The 25526-nt window shown below is 34.0% G+C and overlaps 1 protein-coding gene across 5 annotated transcripts in view; it reads right to left on the bottom strand.

The window, feature by feature from the left end:
- Nucleotides 1–1751: 1751 nt before the first annotated feature.
- Nucleotides 1752–25526, bottom strand: part of TMEM68 (transmembrane protein 68) — a 45491-nt gene continuing 21716 nt past the window's right edge. For 2 of the 5 annotated variants that reach the window (XM_019711063.3, XM_019711065.3), the window contains 5 exons: nucleotides 22341–22508; nucleotides 19617–19810; nucleotides 14790–14850; nucleotides 12909–13048; nucleotides 1752–3121 (listed from right to left, as the gene is read on the bottom strand). In XM_019711063.3, coding sequence (XP_019566622.1) covers nucleotides 3017–3121; nucleotides 12909–13048; nucleotides 14790–14850; nucleotides 19617–19810; nucleotides 22341–22508 — 668 coding nt within the window. In that variant the 3' untranslated portion in view covers nucleotides 1752–3016. Of the gene's footprint in view, nucleotides 3122–12908; nucleotides 13049–14789; nucleotides 14851–17449; nucleotides 17583–19616; nucleotides 19811–22340; nucleotides 22509–25526 lie in introns of those variants that run through there. The other 3 variants (XM_074319029.2, XR_002135789.3, XM_019711066.3) reach the window with 3 other exon arrangements.

Raw genomic sequence — 25526 nt, 5'->3', positions numbered from 1 at the left:
TAAAAAAGTAACAAAAATATTTTTAAAATAGTAATTATATACACAGATACAAAAACTCACCCCGCTTTCCCCTGTAAACATCTATTTCAATAGTTCATAAATGTTTTAAACTCGTTTCATATTTAAATTACTTAAAAGTATATACACAATCCTTTAAACAAAATATGAATTTCACAGTCCATATTGATAATAAGTATGTCGGGAAGGGGGGTTGGGGGGATTGGAAAGTTCTTTCTTATAGAATGCCAACCAATAAATGTAGACTAGAGTTAAAAAAATCACACTTTTGAAACCCTCCTAGTAATATATTTTCAGGAATAGTGAATTCAAAGGATGCTAAAGATAATGGGTTTGTTTAGAAACAGATATTTATAGTCTGAAAGTAGCTGTCCATAAACTTATCCCTTACAAAGGAAAAAAAAAATGACAGAAACCTGGTGGGCACCATTTTAACCAAGTGATCAGTTACTACCATTACTAACGACACAAACCAACATTATGTGCCTCCTGATTTGACACACTGGAAAGAGCACAGCATCATTTATGTAGTATTTCTGAAATAATGCATAACCTGAATCAAACCATGATGAAATATAAAAACAAATTGAAGGTACCCTAAAAAATAGCTTGTCTTCTTCCAAAAAGAATTATTAAAGACGGAAGGGCTAGGGAATCGTTCCAGATTAACAGTGACTAAAGACAGGAAAACTAAACTCAATGTGTGATCCTGCTATGAACCATGGATCAAGAGGAGAAACTGATATGGGATATTATTGAGACAACTGAAATTTGAATCCAATCTTGAGGCCATATGATAGTATTTTATGGATGTTAAATTTCTTGATTTTGATCTTTGTTCTGTGGTGCTATTAATGGATGGCCTTACAGTTAAGGGGCATGTTATCTGCAACTTATAATCAGATAATTCAGAATAAAAACTGTACAAATATATATATATATATATATATATATATATATGTGGAGATAGGATAAGGGGTGTGTGAAGAGATTAAGACTAATGTGTCATAACAATTGGTGAAACAGGGTACAAAATATATGGGAGTACTATGTACTACTATTACAACTTTTCTGTAAATCTGAAATTGTTTCAAGATGAGTTTTTTAAAGGATATGAAAGATTTCTCATAAAAGTGTGCCATATTCTTCTTCTGGAGAGAGTCCTTAGTTTTCATCAGATTCTAACCTGTGAACACTCCATACAAAAAGGGTCAAGAACACTCCCTTTCCGTTATTACTTATATTTCTATATTTAGTCACATTCCCTCATTCTTCTACAAGGGGTTTAAATTCAAATAGCCAAGATAAAGATTTTATATCAAGCAAGACAGGAAGCCCTCCTCTTAATCTGAGTATCAGAAAACAACAGCAAACAACGTTTTAAATAAAGCAGTAAAGCTTAAATACTGTAAAAAAAAAAATAGCTTTAGCTACATTAGTAAAGAATGTTGTTTTCTTCAGTTTTTAAAACTGAAAAACATTATTCTGATTCATTTTATGATCATTTACTCATTAATTCTGGAAATATTTATTAATTTTAAACAAACATTGCTCACTGCTAGAAGGAAAGAAAGCTGCAAATAATCATTAATTGACTTCATTAAAACTAAAATTAAAATATAATTACATTGGAAAGTAAGGTTTATTCATTATGGCTGAAACACATGACTATGAATGGTAAAAAATAAATCAGTTTCAAATAAGAAAATGTCACATGCAATTTCACAAGACAATAAATTACAATCCAGTTTTATTTTTATGTTGCTTAATTTTATATACATTACATACATACACATTTGTTATACAAAAATATATACAAAAATTCAAGTACGTTAATATCTAAAAAAGGGAGAGGGAGATACTGCATTTGATTTCTGGTACTATTGTTTTTAAATAAATATTTTTAAGGAGACAGTAAGATTTCAAGAAGACAACAAATCAAAAGTCATTAATTTTTCAGAAAGCTTTGTGTCCACATATATTCATCATTCAAGTATATTTTTATTGAAACAATAAACCATTTGACTGGCTGCAAAGTCAAACTGAATACGCCATGATATTGAGCAAAAGCAGAGCTTTCTTTAACTCTGCTTTCATCAGCCTAGAATCAGCTTCTGACATGAAATGCAGAGCACGACAGTGATTTTTTAACCTTAAAGCACTATTAACGCCATGTTACAGGGCTGACAATGCACAGTACACACTATGCATTGTCTACAGATTCTCGTTAAAAATATAATATTAAAAATAATATTAAAAATTTTACTTTTCCTAATTTCTTTTTTATTCAATTTGAAAAACAGAACATCTTCATTGTGCTTGGCAACTTGACATCATACCTGAAGGAATAATTTAAACATCCAATGGACAAAATATATACATGAACTTATAAAAGATCTTGGTATTGTTTAATTAATTCAGTTATAATTTCAAGTCTACAGTTATCAATAGCAGCAAATATAAAGAATTTAAAATAATATTTTTCAACATAGTATTATGTTTTAAAAAAGTGAATTGTTGAGGCACAAAAACTTTACAGTGACTTGCCCAAGGTCATGCATGAAAGGAATGAGGGGCAGATAAAAGGACATTTTTTTTCTAACTTAAGCATCTGTACAAAACCCTAGGTTATATACCATCTTGCAAAATTAGCTAAGTAGAACAGATACAGAAATTAGATGCATTATTTAGGAATGTGTATTTAATTTAAATTGCTATTATTAATAAACTTAACTCTAGTACTCTACTATGTTTATCATACAATATTAGGAATTTATAAAAAGAAATGTGATTTTTCTGAATTATTAGGCATGTAATGAGTTAGTTTAAAATTTGACACAATTGATTGCAAACACAAAGTTGACAACACAATTTTCAGCAAGTTCAGTGAAAGATGCTTATTACCATGATTTTTACAAAAATACTAATTATAGAACCTACAAAATTTAGAAGACAGTATTAGACACAAATATATTAATATAAATGTATTAAATCTCTTCTAGTTGATCTTTTGGTTTTTATGAAAACGTTCTAACAAAGCACTCATAATGTTTCCCGGTATTCTTTGGTGCTTATCAATCAAAGCTTGAACAGCATTCTTCGTCTATTAAGAAAACAAAAGAAAAGCCATTATTCTTTTAGTTCTCAATATAGATCATTTCTTTTGTAAAGGTTTTAATGTACTACTACTTTCAAGAAGTCGTCCCTAATTTAGCACCCATCTCTTCTCAGAATTAATGATTGCATTCTCAGTACACCCATAGTACATCTCCTATATTCATTTTATTATGCTTGAATTACAGCATTGTCCACATAGATCTTTTCCACACCAGAATGTAAACTCTTTAAGATGCATCTTAGTATTTTTCCAGCATTGAGCACAGCAAGGCCTTGCACACAATAAACACTTTTTTAAAGAATAAAGAAAAAATCACAAGAAAAAAAGTAGGAAATTTTCTAGCAGGCAAATGGAAGTTTCACTCCTTTCTATTAATAAATAATAGATTTCTGTGCATTTTTCTTTCATCACCATACACACCAAACAATTATATCAGGCAATGCAAAAGGAAAAAGTGAGGAAAACTATGAATGAATGAGCTGACACAGTTTACTTTAGTTCATTACCTCAATTTCTAGACAGGAATTTAAATTAAGTCATAGCAATGGAAAAGCTAACTAGGCTATATCAGGAAATGTAAAACTATTTGTTTCCCATTAAATTCATGACAAATTTCAACACTTTTTTACTTTGAAATCAGCTGTGGCTATCTAAAACAATGTTTTATGCATGTACATGGTTCATGCATGCACATATATACATTACTTCCTTTTAGATGCTAACCTCTCAAAGAGCTTTATTTTTACAAATCTTGGAACTTCATCTCTTTAAAAATATAATTAATAAACCGTAGCCCAAAGATGTATTTAAAAACTATGCCTCTCTAAAGCATAAGTTTTCATATCAGTGAAATGAGAACTATTTCATACAGTTATTATGATTAAATGAAATTGAAATCATGCCTTCAGGTAGTTGGCACAGTTACAAACACATAGGTTGTGCTCTGTAAAGTATTTTTTTACATTTTATTCACTTACTCAAAAAATATTAGATGCTTTGGAAGCTGTAACATTAGAGAAACAAGTCTCAAATCTCTAGAAGCTCATAACTTAATAAGCATAATCAAGTACAAAGTAATTAAAATGCAAGATTATTTGTCAGATGTACCAGCTGAGACGTGAAAAGAAAGTATTTGGAAATTCAGACTTGTGATCCCCTTTGGTAGGCAATGACCATGGAAAGACACACGAACAGGGTACTGTTTGGTCTGGGTCTCCAAGGACCAGTAAAATTTCAATAACAGTGAAGGAAGAAGCATGAGGAAAAAGACCACAGAAAAATAACTTCAAAGGAATGGCGAGTTGGTGAGTTTGGCTGGAGTTTCAGGTATTTGTGTATAAGCTGGGTGGTATAAAGCATTAAAATTAGAATTCAGTGAAATCATGAAGGGAGTTAAATACCAAGTGAAAAAGTACGGACGTTGTTTAGTATGAATTGAGGTGTCAATGAAAGATTTTGGGGTGAAGAAAATGTCAGAGCTTTGCATTAAAGAAATACAACTATTGCAAAGATCCCCATTTTGTCACTAAATCCAATAGACAATCTTTTAATCTTACCTGACCTCTCAATCATCACTGATCTTGCCTCTGTAACGATCACAGTAGAGGAAAAGCTAGGTTTTCTTCTAACTTTCAGGCTGCTCCTTTCAATCTCCTTTGGCAGATTTATAATCCCCAAATCAGGCACTGACTTATTCTTCAAAGATTCAGTAATCTTATCCATTCCTACAGCTTTAATTACCACCCATTTGCTAATGACTCCCAAATTTATATCTCCAGCCCACTCAGTTTCAGACAGGAATGTTCAATATGACCCTCTGAATGTTTTAAAGGTACCTCAAACTCAACCTGCTTAATTTAAGACTAAACTAACATTCTTTCCCCTTATACTTTGCCCTGTCTTGAGCTCCCTCCCTATTTCAGCAAATGACACTACCATGAATCTACCCAAGTAAGACAAAACCAAGGCGTCATCCTAATAACTCCTGCTTCTCATTCAAAGTAGCCAATCCATTGGCAGCATCCATTAGTATCGCCCCATCTCTCCATCTTCTTTCCAACTTAATAATACATGTATATTACATATACATGTATATGTAAATAAATCTGTATATGCATAGGTGGATGTGTATATGAGAATGTAGACAGAGAGGCAAAGAGACAGAAACGGATATTGTAAACATGGAAACAGAGGTTAAGACTGAGAGAACTTGGAGGAAATATCCTGTGTCCTCTTCAGCATTAGTACAGTATATTTTAATTTAGATTGAGATAGTATTTACAAAATGGTTCTCCACAATCAAATGTCTGAACAGTCAGACTATCACCCATTTTTTAAATGAGGTTTCATTTCTACATTAATTTGGATGCTAGTAATTTTGAATTTGTGATCGTCCAGGGATCCTTATGCTGTAGTCTATGTTTGTATTAGTAACAAGGAAGATTGGAAAATCATAACAATGTATTCACAAAAGGAAAATTTCAAGTACTCTTTATTTCAAGTATACTTTAGTTCAATAATGACAACTTATGATAAAAAATATGGATATGGCAACTATATATTTAAATTCCCTCAAGAAATTCTACTAAACTATGCTTTTAGCAGACTGGTTCTATTACTGTAAGTATTGATAATGAAGTACATAAAGTAACTGGAGACAATAACTGAAGTATTTCAATGCTCCAGAAAGGCCTTTCCTTCCTTACTTGGTTTGAATTGGTAAGGTATACAAATATACATATGTATGTATATACACCATATGTACATACTGTGTTTTCCCAAAAATAAGACCTAGCCAGACAATCAGTTCTAATGCATCTTTTGGAGCAAAAATTAATATAAGACCCAGTCTTATTTTACTATAATTTAAGACCATAATATAATATAATATAATATAATATAATATAATATAATATTATAATACTGGGTCTTATATTAATTTTTTGCTCTAAAAGATGCATTAGAGCTGATTGTCCAGCTAGGTCTTCTTTTTGGGGATACACGGTATGTACATGAGTACATATACATACATATACATATAAACATATACATATAAACCTGTATATATACCTTTTTTAATATATAAAATATCTAACTCCACCAGTGATATGAGTATGAGTAAATATTAAAAGGTATCTCTCATGAAAAACTCGTATGAAAAATCAAATCACTGAAATTTATCAGTAATACGTTTTCCTTAACTAAGAAAAATAAGGGAAAATGATTCGTTTAATTTTAAACCTAGAAGAAACCTCTGATAAGCATGTCAGGCTTTTTTCCCCTCTCTCTCTCCATTACTTTCTTTTTTTGACCATAAAAAGAAGACAGTCTCTGTAAAAAAGTGTTCCTAACTAGCTCTGACCCACTTAAATCCTAATAGATAGGCAGGAAAAAAAAAAGTATAAAGAACACAACAGAATTTAGTTATATCCTAAAGGAGAATGTATCTGTTAGGGAGCAGCAAAGAAATGTGTTATATTAACAATAAAGTGTGCGTGGGCAAAAGCAATGTCACAGGGTGAGGTCCCAGTCTGGAGTAGAGCTCCTGCAGCCATCTCAGGAAGGCATTGCTGCAGGATGAGAGAAGAGTCGTGCTTTGTGGAGACCATGTCCTAATCCTAAAAATCAGTGTCATAGGATTTTACTATCAGGATAAAAGTGAGCAATAAACTATGAGTGTGCTTAAAGAACCACTAGAATAATTAGACGTAAGTTTTCTAAGAATGAAGTTCATAGACAAGGCACAAAATGTATCATTAATGTTTCCTTTGTGAAACTTATATATCAGCTGCTTGATTTGAATAGTGTCATCTAATATAACATTATAGCTGGTTCAGCGGCAGATCCTTTTCTAAGTGTCTGACCTTCCTGAGTCCCAGTATGGCAGTGTGTAGTCTAGTCATTCCTTCCCTCTGCCCACCAAGCCCCTCTTTTCTGGGCCATCCCTGTGCGAGAATTCAGGGCCGGCTCCACTAGAGTCCAGTGTGGCCGTGTGACTGCTTTGGCCAATAAAATATCAGTGGGAGTTAGTGAGCCACTTCCAAACAGAAGCTTTAAGGGCCATCTCATGGTTCCATTCCTGACCTTTTCCTTTGGTCATGCAAATGACAACGTCTCACACAGGGCTTTTTCAGTCCTAGATAAACAAGACATTGACCTCAGGAAAAACATAACATGAACAATAAGTAAGCTTTATTGTCTTAACCTTCTGAGATTCTGTGGTTGTTTCCTGCCACAGCATAACCCAGCAAAGCTGAATAAATCATCCAGTTTTCTCATTGATAAAACAGTGATATTAAGGTCTTGATGTAAGGATTAATTCAGACTATACATAGAAAAGAAGTAATATTATCTTTGTTTACAGATGATATGATTTTATATGTAGAAAACCCCAAAGATGTCATAAAAACCTGCTAGAACTAATAAATGAATTCAGCAAAGTTGCAGGATACAAAATCAACATACAAAAATCAGCGTGTTTTTATATACTAACAATGAACAACTTGAAAAAGAAAATGAGAGAACAATCCCATTTACGACAGCATCAAAAAATAAAATACTTAGGAATAAACTTAACCAAAGAAAAGAGTCTTATACATTGAAAACTGTAAAACATTGCTGAAAGAAATTAAAGAAGACACAAATAAATGGAAAGATATCCTGTGCTCATGGATTGGAAGATTTAATATTGTTAAGATGACCATACTGTCCAAAGTGATCTACACATTCAAGGAAATCCCTATCAAAATCCCAACAGAACTCTTTGCAAAAATAGGAAGAAACATCTAAAATTCATATGGAATTTCAAAGGACCCTGAATAGCCAAAATAATCTTGAATTGAAAAAGAAAATCAAAGTTGCAAGCTTCTTATTTCCTGATTTCAAAACATATTACAAAGCAACAGTAATCAAAAACTGGCATAAAGACAGACATATAGACCAATGGAACAAAATAACCCAGAAATAAACCTTTGCACATATAATCAAATGATCTTTGACATGGGTGCTAAGACCACACAATGGGGAAAGGGCAGTCTCCTCAACAAATGGTAGTGGGAAAACTGGATATCCACATGTAAAAGAATGATAAGCATAGGCAACAAAAGCAAAAATAGACAAATGGGACATCAAATTCCCAAACTTCTGCACATCAAAACAAACAATGAACAAGGTGAAAAGGAACCTAAGAAATGGGAGAAAATCTGAAAATCATATAACTAATGAGGGTTAATACCCAGAAATATAAAGAAATTCTACAATTCAACAAAAAACCCAAATTATACAATTTAAAAAATGGGCAAATGACTTGAACAGACAGTTCTCCAAAAAAGGTACACAAATGGACAACAAGCATATGAAAAGGTGCTCAACATCGTTAATCATTAGTGAAATGCAAATCAAAACTACAATGAAGATACTAGCTCATACCCATTAGTATGGTTACTATAAAAAAACAGTATTGGTGAGGATGCGGAGAAATTGGATCCCTTGTGCACTGTAGATGGGAATGTAAAATGGCATAGACACTATAGAAAACAGTATGGAGAAGATGCCTCAAAAAATTAAAAATAGAATTAGCATGTTATGAGATAATAGAAAATATAAATTGATATATATTGATCCCTGCCTTCGGTTTCTGGCACAGAGTGAGTTCCTGAAACCCTTGTAATTTCCTGGGTATTAGGGGCATCTTCTGTTATTGAGGCAATTCTGGATGGGCTCCTGGATGAGGGCTGGTCACTGGAAAGACTAAGTCATGATTAGAAGCTTGGAATTTTCAACTTTACTCCCCATTTTCCAGAGTGGGGAGAGGGGATAAAAATGGAGTTAACTGATAATGTTTATGTGAGGAAGCCTCCATACAATCGGTATAGTACAAGGTGAAAGGAGCTTCCAGGTTGGAGAACACATCCACACCTGGATGGTGACACACCCCAATTCCACGGGGACTGAAACTCCTACAATTGGGATCCTCCCAGACCTCGCCCTGTGTATCTCTGCATCTGGCTGTTCATCTGTATCCTTTGTCATATCCTTTAATAAACTGGTAAAGGTGTTTCCCTGAGTTCTGTGAGCTCCTTTAGCAAATTAATGAAACATGCGGAGGGGGCCATAGGAACCTACAATCTGTAGCCAAATCGGACAGAAATTGTGGGTAACCTAGGGACCTACTCTTTTGACTGGAATCTGAAGTGTGGTGGGAACAGTCTTAATCTGTGGGATCTGACACTATCTCCAGGTAAACAGTGTCAGAATTGAGTTAAATTGTAAGACTTCCAGCTGGTCTCAGAGAATTGCTTGGTGTGGAGGGGAAAACCTTCACACAGTTGGTGACCAGAAGTGTTCTGTGCAAAAGTAGACTCGCAGGTGAAAGAAAGACATAGTAGGGAAAAACAGGTTTTTCTCTACAAAGGAGGGAAAAACTGTAGTTTTTCCTTTGCACATATGATCCAGCAATCTCACTTCTAAGTATATATCCAAAGGAATTCAAAGCAGGGTCTTGGGACATTTGCATACCATGTTCACTGTAGCATTATACAAACAGCCAAGAAAATGGAAGCAAATCCAGATGTCCACCCATAAATGAATGGATGAATGAATAAATAAAATGTGGTATATGCATACAATGGAATAATTACTCAGCCTTATAAAAAAAAAAAGGAAATCCTGTCACATACTACAATATGATAAACCCTGACAACATTATGCTAAGTGAAATAAGCCCATCACAAAAAGACAAATACTATGATTCCACTCATATGTGGTTTCTAAAGTAGTCAAAAATAATAGTAACAAAATGTTGAATGGTGGTTGTCAAGGGTTTAGGGAAGGAATAAATGGGGAGTTGGTTGGTATATGATCTCACTTATATGTGGAATTTTAAAAAGCTGAATTCATACGAACAGAGAGCAGAATAGTAATTGCCAGAGGCTAAGGGGTGGGGGAATGGTGAGATGTTGGTCAAGGGGAACAAACTTCTAGTTATAAGACAAATAAGTTCTAATGTACGGTATGATGACTATAGCTAACAATACTGTATTATATATTTGAAAGTTGTTAAGAGTAGATCTTAAATATTCTCACCACACAAAAAAAGGTAAGGAGAGGTGATGGACGTGCTAACTAACCTTACTGTGCTAACCATTTTGCAATATATACACGTATCAAATCTTCATGCTGTATACCTTAAACTTACACAATATTATATGTCAATTATATCTCAATAAAGCCGGGGGAAAAAAGGAATCTTGCGTAGCCCATAATTAGGAACCAAAATAAAGTCTTGATGGATATATATGAAATAGAAGGAAGGAAAGAAGGAAGGAAGGAAGGAAGGAAGGAAGGAAGGAAGGAAGGAAGGAAGGAAGGAAGGAAGGAAGGAAAGAAGGAAAGAAGGAAAGAAGGAAGGAAGGGAGGGAAGGAGGGAAAGAAAGAAAAAGAAAGAAAAGAAAGAGAGAGAGAGGTAGTTGTACAGTGGGTAGAGAAATTCAGTTTTGCAGGATGAAGAGGTTCTAGAAACCAGTTGCACAACAATGTGAATATATTCAACATTACTGAACCATACATTTACACGGTTGATAAATTTTGTCAAGTGTTTTTACCACAATTTTAAAAACTTTAAAAAAAATCAGACTGTATACAAAAGGATGGTATAAAACTCATAACACATTCATCCCATTTTCTAGGTGATTCAATAACATGACATTTATTGCTTTTTCTGTAGTTTCATACCCTCTGGAAGTGTAATTGCAAGCTGAGTGGTCTTTTCTCATCTCATGTTCCTTGATGTCTTTGCAGGAACGAATATTACTGCTCATTGCTATTTTTTAAAAAACCTCACATGCTGAGTTCTCTCACACAAATTTACTTGTTCTCCTACCCTCTGCTACTTCCCTTTCAGTCAGCTTTGGTTGTTTTCCATGGCCCACTCCTTACATGTCACATCTCCTACAGTCTGTCCTCAGTCCCCTCCTTTTTCTCTCTAACCTGCCCTGTAAAGCTCATGGCTTCAGTAATTGTCTCAGCAAATGACTTCTAGAACTTCATCACCAATTCTGACTTCTCTCCCAAACTCCAGTAAAATATCTCCCAAAACCTATGTACATAAACATATATACATAGATATCCTGTAGGTAACTACCTATATAGAATTAGTTTTCAAGTCTAGTACATTCCATCCCTGTAAAGTCTCAAATCTGTACCTTGCTTTCCCTGTCAAGTAGATAAAGAAATCATTATCTAATTCATCCATTCATCAAACATGTATTGAGATCTAATTAAATATCTAACACTGCTGGGAACTGGAGACACAAAAATTCACAGCATAACCTCTGATCTTAAAGAACGCACATTTATTTCTTTGTATCTAAGCAATCACAATTGCTAGCATCATTTTCACAAACCACTGTAGATGAAGAGATTATATATCTACTTGCTTTGGTCAAAAAACTGTGAGTGGAAGAGATACTTCCACCTCCAAGCAGAGGCCTATCCTAATTGAAATATATTTGATAGACAAATTCCCTAGTCTGATATTTAAGGGCCTAAAAATGTAGCTGCTACTTACTTCTCCAGTTTCATTTACCAAACCGTACCCACTAAGGTAGTGACACCCCCCAAGTTTATTCTACCGCTGTTATTAAGCACTATACAAGGAAAAACAGGGAGGTGGTGCTTGTCAGCTGAGACTGGAAAATGCTCTTTGAAACAAAGGTAAATAGACCTCTTTATTACAGGGCTTCTTAGAATCCTTAAGATGTTAATGTGCTTTGCAAAATTCCTGGAGAATTTATTGGGCAGTCTTTCCCAGCCTTGCTGTTCCAATCACATCAGACAGCTCAACACTGCTGGTAAATGCAGTCAACTCAGTTCCTACCAGTGTCTTTGCTCATACTCTCCCTCCCGTCCCAAATCCACATGTCCAAGTCATGCCCATCTTTCAAGACCCACTACAAACGTCCTCATTCAGAAAGCTTTCCTATTTTCTCCCTCACAAAGTAGTCTCTTTCCCCTTTGAACTTCTATTGGTCTCACTCAAATTAGCCTCCATACCACTTCTCGTGATCTTTCTAAATACAAATCCATTACATCATTCACCTTCAATAGCTCTCCTGGATTTCAGTAAACAAAATCAATTACAAGCCATCATAGTCCAGCACCTTCCTAAGTTTGTAACCTCATTTCTTACAATATCCTGCCCAGCTATACCAGACTGCCCTCAGCTCCCCGAAGATTTCATGCTATTTCATGTTGTCATCCCGTTATGTATTCAGTTCCCTCTACCTCATTACTCTTTGTCCACCTAATCCCTTCTTGTCTTTCAAAATCAAATTCAAGCATTACCTCCCTCAAGGAAATGTCCCTAATCTAATCTAGATAGATACCTTTCCTTCGTGCTTCCGTAATGCCCTAACACAGCAGCTCTCAACCAGGGGAGATTTTGCACACCAGGCAACATATGGCAATGTCTAGAGACATTTTTAATTGTCACATTTTAGAATGAATAGCTCTTTGCTGTGGGGAGCTGTCCTGTACATCATAGGATGTTTACTACCATCTCTGGCCTCTGTTCACTAGATGCCAATAGCACTACCACCTCCCAAGTCCTGCCCATTGTGACAAGAAAAAATGTCTCCAGACATTGCCAAATATTCTATGGGGAAGAAATCACCACTGATCTAGAACATGCATGTAAAATAAGTAAATTAATTAATTTTTAATATAATAACTGAAAGTAAAAATCTATCCAAGGACTAAGAAAGAAACAATTTACCTTTTCAGCTAATTCTTCTGCTGTTATCTCTGGATCATATGGAATGGGATCACCTAAATAGGTGCGTAACTTCACTGGAAAACCTCCATACATTGGAGCAAATGGATAACGGAATTTTTCATAAAGCCATCTAAATAACCCTGTTTTAAAGTAAACAAAATCATTTTAATTGGTTAAATAATCTGAGCATGTAATTGTAAACTTTCAAATTAATTATGTAAGACTTAGAGGAAGGTGACATCTCCTGATAATTAGTATTTTTTTTTTAAATATGAGCTTTTCATCAATTGAAACAAATGAGCAATAAGTTAATAATAGAAGAAACTGGGGGGTGACGATGTATTTTCTGCTCAATTTTCCTGTAAACCTAAAAATGGTCAAAAATAAGGTCTATTAATTTTAAAAAAGATGAGCTTTTAAAAACATGAGAATTTTAAAAGGCAAACCAATTACTAGTATTGCAAAGGGTAAAGACTGAAACCAAAAACTAGAGCTAAAGTCAAGAAACTCACAAATATGTGACTTATATGGGGAAAAAAAGGAAAAAAATGGAAGTGCAAAAAAAAATTCACATAAACATGAGACTAAAATGCATTAATAAACTCAGTAAACACTAAAAATATTATTGCAAATTAGGAATAATGTAACAAAGACAAGAGTTACTAATGCAAGTGACCAGGTATAAAATTTAGCAAGATTAAAAGTGGTGATAATGTAAACTGATGGATTATATGACTAAGTTTTTAAAAAATGAATCCAAGAAAGGCAAGCAACATGGAATACATAAATCATGAATTGTACTGGGAGTTTAAAACACTGTTTACATATGGAATCACAGAATACACCATAAGACTCAAAGTAACGGTAAAAAAAAAATCACTGGACACTAAATTTTTGAGATAATCAACTATCAAAGTTAAAAGCAGTCAAAAACAATTTTAAAACCACTTTGCAATTAAAGAAACAAAATTAGGAATAATTTCAGTTTGCAACTTACAAATTCAGAAGAAACGATCTGACGGAAAATTGGAATAATTCCACAAGAAAAGTTAAACATCACATCAACCCACCTTTCCACTTTTTGAAAAAAAAAAAAAAAAAGAACAAAAGAAAGTAAGACCTAAAAACATAATGGAATACCAACAGTACACCAACATTGGACATAAAAGAAGCAAGAGAAGTTTTTTGGGAGAAGACTTGAATGTGGATAGAAAAACACTAATAAAACACTACGGACATAAAATATAATCAACCAAATATATAAAGCATAGGGTATAAAAATAAACTGATAATTTTAAAATAAAAAAACAACAGAGACATTGCAAAAAAAAAGCACATTTAAATGTTATCACCCCATAACTAGATTCAGAACTTATTTTGTTATCAATAAATTATAAGTCAGCAAAAAGAACTTTTCAATGTAAATGTATCACGGTTCAAAATATTTTAAAAACAAAAAACCTAACAGAAATAAACCAAGGGAAATTGTATCTCCTTAGGTTGTTCATTTTAATTCAATACCATATTGTCATCCATTTTTAAAGCTGTAACTTCAAGGGTGAGTTAGGAAGACAGCCTGGGTTATATGTAAATTTGTCCTAACCTTCAACAACATGTTTTAATATAGTAAATTAGATAATATTCTCTGTAATTTTAAAGAGCCCAAGAAATAAGCTTCAGTATGTATGAGACTTAATGAAAACCTATCATCTAAAAAATGTCATTACTTATAACCAGTTATCATTTAGACTTTAAATAGAAAAACATCTAAATAGAAAAACATCTAACTTTTGAACCCTTATAGAATTCAAAAGCCCATTTAAAATATTACATTGTAAATAATATATTATAATTAGAAAAACCATATGAACCAAAACTTACTTGTTCCTCCAAGTGATCTAAATCCTTCTCGAATATTTTGTGTAAACATAGGAATAATGGGCTAAAGAGAGAATTTGAATTAAAAAGTAAATATAATAATCCATTCAATGTCTCCATTGAGTCACTAATGTAAACTTTTAAGGACCTGTTTAAGATTATGAAAATAAGGTATTTTAAAAATAAGATACACTTTTATCACTAGTGTGATTTATCAGACTAGATCATTTGGAGAAATATAAACAGGAAACACTACCCTCTAGTGGTAATATATAATATTTCATTTACCAACGTTCTATCATTCCACATAAACCTTTGACACTCAAAGATTATAATCATTAATTTAATTAAATAAAATGAATGTGGGAAATTAAATTGGTTTTAGGGGCTACTAAATATCAGGTTGGTTCAAAAGTAATTGCAGTTTTTGCAATTATTTTTAACCTCACTGAAGGAAGTTATATGACAGAAATTCTACCTGGAACTTTGTATAAATTTAAATGACAAATTTTGGCAAGATGCTGTCATGAAATTAGCAAAATACCATTTTTTGGTGTGATCTTATTAAATCTAAAAATGTTCAACATCAATAAAAAGTATAAGACTCACCACAAAAAAAAGGAAAAGCATATATATGAAAATTCTTTCTATCAATCATTTTAGAGGATTTCTGCTCACAAGTTCATGGTTTTTATTTTTCATGAGTATCAATAATTAAGTATAAATTTAAAAATGAAGACCTTAACTAAATGTCATAAAACAATGAAGTAACAAAGGATCATGTAAAGAAGTTATACCATGATAGAACTTAAGTAGATTAAAAAATTGAGCACTTTAAAATATACACAAAATATACCAAAATAAACAGTGTTTTAGAATAGATAAAACTGGGAGGAGGGGGTGAGTGTCACTTTACTTACAATCTACCATCAGTATTTGCTTAATACAGAATGACCTGTCTCAGTGAACAGGGTTTGAGACATTTAAATAAGCTGACATTTAAAAAGCCATTCCTATTCAGCTTTGGAAAACAGTAAAATGTGGTGGACTGAAGAAAAGAGACTACACGTATAGCTTTCTTCATAAAACTTATTACCTCACATATAACTAACTGAGCATTTATTTATTGTATCCTCCCCGAGAAGGAAGACTCTTAACCACACAGACATTGTTTTGTTCACTGCTGTATCCCAACACCTAGAATACTGCCTGGAATAGACTAGATGCTAAAAGAAAGTGTGATAAAAGAATGAAGAAGGAATGAATAAACAGAAGAGAGAGACAATGCTTGTAATGAATTAGTTCGTATTCTCTGAACGCAAAGAGTCAGAAACAGGGAGTAGCAATCTTAAAACCAGTTAGGAAAAAGGTAAGTCGAAAGAGAAAAGCAGTCAGATGAATTTAAAATTTGATGGAGTTACTTCACAAAGCAAACAAATAAGACAAAATACACTGACACTTTCATTAAAAAATTCAGATTATGATCTAGGAAACCACCAGTTTTATAAAATAAAGTGATAGCTGAAATTCTAATGCTTTAAATAGTTACATCATTAAGATGTACTTCAAATGCCCAAGAAGGAACAGAAACCTTTCGGCTTTTGCCTTCTCTGACCAGTACTGCTGGATTTATGTCTACTAACTGGCATGAACTCCAAAGTTTGTGTTGAAGTATGCACTATATAAAGACTCTTCAGGTTACATATCATCCTTTAAATAGCTAGCTCTCCAGAAGCTGGACATTTCTAGAACCTACTAAACAGGAGAAAGCTTACCCTAGGAGGCTCAGCATTCTAGGCCATTTGCTTTCAAGCTGCAGCCTTAAAGCCACAAGCATTACTTTATCACAACTTGATGCTGTAGTACAATTATTCATTCCTTTCTTTGTGCACACTTTATATACAAGGTAGTTGCATAAGCCACCTAGAATTAAATTCTGTTTACATGTATACATGTGTCTCTGTATGTATGTGTGTGCACATGTGTGCAAGAGAGAATGTGTATTTTGTTAAAAACTATTCTTGGAGAATCGGCTTAACATGATCTCTGGAGTCTTAACTTTGCCACTAAAAAAGTGGGAACCACTGATAAGTTATTTACCATGTCTAAGTCTCAGTTTTTTCATGTTAAAATGGGGATAATTATCATATCTTGAAGGTTTTTTTTCTATAGATTGAGATAGTACATATAAACAACTTTATTGAAACAAATGTTATTTTATTTTACATCTGTTTTTTGTTTTTCAACTAAAGTATATAGGCTATTTCTTCCCCAAGTTATTTAGGTATGTTAGATAAGTTACCTAAAAAATTCTTATCAAAGTTTTTTAATTCTCAAGAACTCACAAAATAAGAATGATGTATATATATTACATCAAAAAGCTATAACTTTCATATGAACCTTAAATATTTTCTACCAATATTTTGTGAATTTGAATTGATGATCTTGATTTTTCACTCTAATTTGTTATGTCATAATTTAAATATAGTTAATCCTGAAACAACAGTCTTAAATCTTCACTCAAAGTTTACGATAATTCTGAGGCCTATAAAGCGGTTTTCCAGCTGGGATACTTGAGCCATTTACAACTATATCCATACTGACTGAACGCTTTCCCTCACATATCCAGAAGGCCCCTCTAATCTCAAGGTCAGCAGACTCACTGTGAAATGCAGTTAGTGATGGCAACAGCACCAGTTGCCTGCAGTCCTGAACTGTGTGCTCTGCTCTGCTTCTGCCTTGCTGTATGACCCGATCCCTCCAGCCCTTCATCTCTCTGTGCCTGAGTTTCCTCATCTGCAACATTGGAATAATTACGTATGTCACCTACTTACTGCACAGGAGTAGCAACATAAAGACTTTAAAAGACTACAAAAGGTTGGGGTGGTACGAGACTTATTAAACTCACAACGCTATGTTGTAAATCACCAATGTTAAAGATTTTTGTTTGTTCATAAAAGGCTGTTTATTAAATTTTCTCAAGTTTTGTAAAAAAAAAACACCTTAATTATATTATCTAGATTATCTTAATTATCTAGAAACTCTTTCAAGGATTGGAATAAGAGTTCCTTTCTCTCTGTAATTTTTTTCAGGCCTTCTTCCAGGCAATGTTCCTTAAAACTATAAACTTAAGGATGAGGAATTATAATCCTCAGGATCAATCTATGTAATTCCAAATCTATACTTGTCATTTTTATCTTAAACCTTAAAAAAAATAATTCTTTCAAAATATTTTTAAAAATTGAACTATCTTTGATTAGATTTTAGCTTTTATCATTGCTTTAATATACATTACATTGACTATCCTTAATTTTTGAACAACTGTGCATATACGCTTTTTTATTCCATATTATTAATATAGTCCCAAGGTTTTGTTTTCTATATCAGTACTTAAGACTTTTTGGAAAATAAAATGTGCACAAATTAATTTTCTATATAACTAATACTAGTAACATAACATTAAATTCAAAAGGCTCCTTTCTAGTAGTGTTTAACATTGTGTTAAAAAAAATCTAATACAACAAATACAAATAGCCTACTAAGTGCTAGTCATTGTACTAAGGACTCAGAATATAAAGAGATTGCCCTGTCCCCAGAGTTTATAATCCACTGTAGGACAGTAGTGTTTAAATTTTTATGTTGTCTATTATTAAGCATTTGGGCAAGTAATTTAACTCTTACACTAGGACAACAGTATTAAAGTGCTACAGCAATAACTTACTTCTAGGAGTTACATATACATACAGGAGAGAATAGAGCTCAATGCATTTTATTTTATTATAACTCTGCAATTAAAAAATTAAGAGAAAATTTCCATTCTTCTTCAAATACTGGTCTTGGATTAGAGTGAAACATCCACAATCTTTTCCTTTTTAATCATCAGTCTTATTTGCAAGATGAACAGGCAAGCTAAGGGTGAAGACTGGCCTCTTTATGTAGCAGCAGTGGGTACACAAAAAAACTGAAATGTCAAAGCACTGGCAGCTGTCTCTAATTGGCCTGGAAAAGAAAACCACCTTGTCAAAGGTACTACGGTTTCTTTTCCTGATAGACAATCTAAAATGCAAACAAAAAGAAAACAAAGAAGAAACATTCCATAAGTAATAAATAAGTGTTTCATAGGATAAAGTACAATATGGAGGCCAAAAAGCTGAGAAATACTTTCCAAAGCCAAAGAAAAGGATAAAATGGCATCCATGTTCTTCAGTCTACTAAGTACATTAATTAGAGTGAATCCCAAAGGAACATTTAATTTTATTGGCAAATTCACTTGTAAAGCCTTTTAAAAAGATCTAAATTATGCCCATATCTATTTCTCATCTTAATTCATATTATTAGATAGCTGATCACATTTGCTGATGAAAAATCATAGGAATCATATATTATTTGAGTTCTATTGTTATATAAATTGGTCACAAATAAAAGAATTGCAATGAAAACCAACAACCATCATTAAAATAGGCCAACTCAATCGTACAAAAGGATTAAAATACATAGAACTAGAGTGATTATTACTTATTTTAAAAAGTATAACTGAAGGAATACAAAGAATTTTACAAATCTGATTAAAAGAAACTGGATTTTGAAATGTAAAATAAAATTCTGCTGGATATTTGCCAAATTTCCAGACTGATTTTTTTTTTAGATGGCTTTTCATCCACAAGGAATTTCGTCTATTGTTATGTACACTGTTTTAAGAGTTATGTACACTAATTTTTAAAGTACTGCAATGACAGTATCTAAATTCCTATATACTTTGGCTCACTATTTAAACATTTATTATAAATTCAACCTAACTTTTACTTTAGTAAGTAGTTTTATACAACTTACCACTTTTGCATCAATTGCAACCTGAGCGAAGCCTTTACGATTACCCCATATGATGTTGTAGGTTTCATCACTAATTAGGGCTTCTCGAACTCCACCTGGTGAAATAGCTAACAAGTGACCACTCCTCAGAATTTCAACACATTTTTCTCTTGGTCCATGTAGAGCACAAAATACATCAAGTAATAAACTAAACCCTGTAAGAAACATTAGTATGAACATATCTTAAGTACTTCTTGCCCAATTCTTCAAAAGCAAATATCTTCACAACCTACATAATTTTCTCTCCATACGTAATCAGTAAATTCTTTTTTACTTTACAATCAACAAGAATTCTTAAGGTTAACGTAAGATGAACATTGCTGGTAAAGTAACAGCTATGTCTTATTGATCACCTACTATTGATCACCTCCATAGTGATCACCTACTACTCTGGCTACTTTACATGTTTAAACTCTTAATTAAAACTTACAAAAAACCTTGGAAAACAGGAATTCTTATCCTCATTTTACAGATGAGGAAAAGTTGGCTCAGAGATTAAGTAGCTTGCTCAAAGTCACACATTTAGCAAATGGCAGGGCAGAGATTCCAGTCCAGGTATGTCTAGTCCAAAATTCCTTCCACTGAGTCTCATGGCTGAACATTGTCTACAGTATTTACTAGAGCAATCAGAAATGATATCCCATCAGCATATGAACCCTATAAGAAAGAGAATCACTCAAGAGAATATGAATCTGACTATGCTTAGCCCTACCAAATTTGCAAGCCATAATCAAACCTACTGAAATTAAAAATTTCTCTCCACGATTAAATATTTTAAATCAATAATAATAGCAAAATTATTAAGAGTTTTTAATAAAGTGAGTGATTCAGAAGCAGCCAATTCCAGGTATTAATACTACACAGTTTTTCTAATTACAATTATTTGTGGATGAAAAAAATAATCCTACCAAGTAATTAAATATTTTAACCAAATCCTAAACAGGAACTTTAGAGCACTGATGTTGGTATACATTATTCCTTGATACTGGAAAATATGGAAATGGATAGTGAAAACTGTGCAGACTAACCAAATTCTCATAGGTTTAAGGATCTGAAGCAAGATTATAAGTATTAGTCAGATTGAAATAATTTTCATCCTACATTACATTAAAAGCTCACTGACTTAACTAAATGCATTTTCACAGTCAATGAATGAACAGGGGAGGTTTCATAAACTATAAGATCATAAATATCATAAAGGGGAAACTTTTTTTAAAAAGCCAAATGCTAAATATTCATATGCTATTATATATAAAAAGAAAAATGGCAGCAACCATTTCTCTTATGTTCCATAAGAGAAAACTAGGTAAGTAAATATTTTAGTCATATACTAAAACTATTGTTTACTAAAAAAAACCATTCTTCATAACACATGGTAAAATATTAATGCTAACATTAATTTTTTTAAAAAAGATCAAAATGGTTTGAATATGTGAACATACGCAAATTAAAAGGTTAGGTTAAGGTGGTAAAGTTATAATGACATTTTTTCTCTAGTTTCCAAGTTTATTATAAAGTGATCGTATTACTTTCTAAAGAAAAACCTTTTATAGCCAATTTAGTTTATACCCAAAGTACAAATGACGTCTTAATGACATTAGGATATCCAAAACATTAACCATGTCTATGAAAAAAGGCACGGAGTAGATTGTTATTAATTCACTGCTTGGGGTTTGTTTGTCTGGTTGAGTGGCTTTTGTTTTTATTATTCCAGAGAACAAACTGTAAACTTTTTGGCTTGTTTCTGGTCACTTAGTGACAGAAGAAAATAAGATTTAATCTCATTTAATCTCAATAAGTTTATTTTAAAATTATTTTTTTAAAAACTCTATCATGTTTGAAACGATTTGGTTAATTAATCTTTTTTAAAAGGTACACAGCTTTTATAAACAGATTAAAAAGATTAAGAGTCATAAGTCTACCAGGCAAATCAAGTATGATAAGAGACAAGACATTTTATACCAAAATATAAATTAATTGTTTGGCAAAAGTTATAATTTATTTTTTTTTAAAGTAAAAGTTCAGGACTCAACTTTGAAAAATAATGACTAAATACCTGTTAATAAAGAAAGAAATTAGATAACATTTGGGCCATTATGCTTTTATATTTAAATATAAAACCTATACAGGATAATTACATGCTCCCAAATTGGAGTTCCAAGTGTGTTACATAAAAAGGCAAAAAGCAGGCCAGATCAGTGGCTCAGATGGTTAGAGCGCCCTGTTCCTAACACCGAGGTCGCTGGTTCGATTCCCACATGGGCCAGTGAGCTGCACCCTCTACAGCTAAGATTGTGAACAATGGCTCTCCCTGGAGCTGGCCTGCTATGAGCAGCCGGAGGTTGGCGAGAGTAGCCCGCAGCTGGTGAGAGCTGCCGTGAGTTGCTGTGAGTGGCCGACCAAGGACTGGTGACCAACTGCCTTAGCCGGGGTGGGGTGGGGTGGGGTGGGGGTGCGGGAGTGCAAGGCTCATCATACCAGCATGGGCCAGGAAGCTGTGTCCTACACAACTAGACTGAGAAACAATGGCTTGAACAGGAGTGGGGGGCAGGGGGAGGCAGAAGAAGGGGGAAAAAAAGGCAAAAAGCTTTTCTAAATGATACTAGACAGCAAAGACATAGATTTCCACAAAATTTGATTGTGTTAATTAAAAATTTTTATATCATATCTACAGTGAAAGTTTACCTGGAATTTTAAAGACAAAGTGATCAGCTACTACTCGGCAAGTTCTGCCTTTATGGATAAAAATTTTAGCCATGAAGTAGTAAAAATCTATAGGAATAGCTCCATGATAAAAAATTATAAGTGCTGGTCCTTCTTCTGGTATTTTTTCCATTCCATGAACTTCATAACCTGTTAAAGACAAAATACAATACTTAAAATATATTTATTAGTTATTTATACTAAGGGATGGTCACTAACTCAGGAACTCAGTTTTTTCTTATAGAAGTATATGCGCCTTCCTGTTGCCCTTCCTTCCCTTCTGGAACAAATTGGCCCATAGCCATTAGGTGGGCCAGCGAAAAGTAGATACCTGTGTAGGGGGGTGGCCTGGAGTGAGTGTTGGAGCCCAGGCTGAGTGAGAATGGATTCCACATGGGGTGGCCCAGAGTAGGGAGTCAAAGCCCAAGCAGCCACAAGAGCATCCACACAGGAGAAGAGCCTAGAACAGGGTGCTGGGGCCTGAGTAGGAAAAGGAGAGGAGCCAAGGGCGGGGCATGCATGGGGGGTCAGAGGCTGAGTAAAATGAGAATGACATCCAGACGTGGAAGCGGCCTGGTACAGGGTATTACAGCCCGAGTGGGATAAGATGCTACCTGTGAGAGGAAGAGGATGGTGGCAGTGATGGCAGATTGTTTATTAACAGAGGGAACTGATCAAATTAGTCGACATATTAAGAATAATGTCAGCCAGGTTTCTCACTGTTAGAGAAGGTGGTTGCAACTACAGAACAAGAAAAAACTAGAATAAACTCTGCAGTTGTAAGCGAACTTTGCTTCCACCCTAAGAATGGGAAAGAGCAGCATGTCAGAAAACTGAGGTCACTCTCTCAATCAGGTGTACTGAGCTCCAAAAGGTGACAAGCCCCTCTGATGACAGAGAAAAAACTGAGTATGGGAGGAAGCAGTAGGTGCCATAAAAGTAGGTAAGAAAACAACTGAAATGTTAAATAATTAAAGGCCAAGCGTGGAAGAGTATTGAGTGTAGAATCCCTAGGCACCCCAGATACAAACAAGAGTCCACACTCACTCACCAACATTTCTCCACAGGCCTCAGTGGTTGCTCTCAAGAAAAATTAGGGGCAGGGCAGTCAAGGGACCCAAGAGAGCCCCTGCTAAGGGTACAGAGACCAAAACCCCACTTACTCCCTGGAAACTTCTCTTGTAAAAGCAAACCCTGACACCCCTTCTAAGGAAAAGGCATATGCAACTGATGCTGGAAGGGACAGTGCTGCTCCATTTTCCCCCTCCTCCTCTCTCGGGCCTCGCGCCACCATCCCAGTCTCAGGCAAAAATACACTATTACCAGGGAAGGGTAGAAGCCAAAGCATCTCCACTGGGCGGAATAGGGTAGGCCCATGGTCCTGACATGACACACAGAAGAGATCTGCTATCACCAGGAGGAAGGACAGGAAACTTGCTCCCAACCTCAAACCCTCATCTATACAAGGCAAAGTTTGCCTGCCACAGGAAAAAGTGAGAGGACCATTGAGAAAGGCCCAGGCCTACAGGGCCTGTGTAAGATTTTGGCTAAACCAGGAATATTAAGGAGTGCCCCCGCCACCCCCATCCTTACCGCAAGCCTCACATGGAGTTAAAAGTAAAGGCCACCTTTTCCTGGAGGAGAAGTAGCAGCATGAAGAGAGAGCCCTTCTGTGGCACAGGCATGTAGGATTCAGGGTGCAGTAGGAATATCGAGAAATACCCCTCTGGCACTCTAGGTTCTACATATGCACAAGGCAGCAGGAGGATTTTGAAGTGTGTGCTGAACTGAAGGTAACTATAGCTACCACAAACCCCAATCTCAGTTCAACTATTGAATAGATTGAATTAACCCCCACCCCACTCCCTAACGACCTGACAGAAAAAGGACAATTTTCAGTGACAAATACTATTTACCACATTCTCTACTGTTCTTGTTCAAACAATGCCCAGAATTCATTTAAAAAATTATGGGACATACAAAATGGCAAGGAAAAAAACCCATTGCCAAGAGATTGTTTAATCAAAAGAACCAGATCCAAATGTTTAAATTATCAGATAGTAACCTTAAAATAACTACGCTTAACATGTTAAAGAATCTAGCAGAAAAAGTGGGCATATAATCAGATTAGAAATTTCAACACGTAGAAGGGAATTGTAAAAAACAATGAATCTAGTGGAAAGGCTATCTCATTCAAATACTTGAATGAGATCTAAAGATTAGATGTTAAGAATATATCAATGTTCATTTCCTGATTTTAGTGATGTTAAATAGAACATTTTTGTTTGTAGGAAATGTACACTAACAGTATTAAAGAGAGGGCAATGTACGGACTTACAGTCAAATGATTTAAGAAAGTAAGTTCTTTGTACAATACCTGGAATATTAATTTTTTAAAAGTCTACAAATAAAATGAACAATCATATTGCCATCTATGGAAAAATAATGTAAAATCAGAGAATCATACACTCTGTAAGGTAAAAAGACCTTCAGGTTTCAACCTAACAAACAATATCAGAATTTAAGACTACTTTTGATTGCTAATCAAGGTTATCGGAGGAATCATACATCTCTGAAACATGAAGCACACTTCATTGAATCTGCAGGCTTATAAAGAACTGTGATGCTTGATATAGAGTAGTTACTAAAGAGTACAAGGAACATAAGAAGGGTGGGTGAAAAGGGTCAGGGTAGGAGACATCAAATAAGTTAAAACTTTCCTATGAGGTAACACAACCTAGAGTAAAATTTAACAGTCATTAAATAATTACTGATAAAAACAGGAAAAAACTCTTAACTAGTGACCCAATACAAAATAAACCACCATTTAAACTGTTAACATGTGAATAACTAAATAGCGGTGTAAATTTTTAAAACTTTTATTTAATTCATAAACATAAATTATTCTTCAGGAATTCCCATTTTATTCTTTAAAAACAAAAATAATATTATTGACTCTAACTACTACATTTGGGGGGAAAAACTGTGACCAAGAAAACTGGTAATACATTAGAGACTCTTGCCATTCTTTAGCTCCTCTTCCTGCCACATTATAAACCCTATTCTAAGTCACCATAAGCAGGAACAAGGGTTTCAGCAAGGAAAGCAAATGACAGGATGAAAAGGGTAATGGAGATGGGGAGGGGAATGATCTCTAGAGGCTTCCTT

The sequence above is a fragment of the Rhinolophus sinicus genome, chromosome 7 (genome assembly GCF_057876585.1).
Source record: "Rhinolophus sinicus isolate RSI-liver-muscle chromosome 7, RSI-T2T, whole genome shotgun sequence".
NCBI lineage: Eukaryota > Metazoa > Chordata > Mammalia > Chiroptera > Rhinolophidae > Rhinolophus > Rhinolophus sinicus.
The sequence above is the reverse complement of the archived record's forward strand: the minus strand, read 5'-3'. Positions and strand labels throughout refer to the sequence as shown.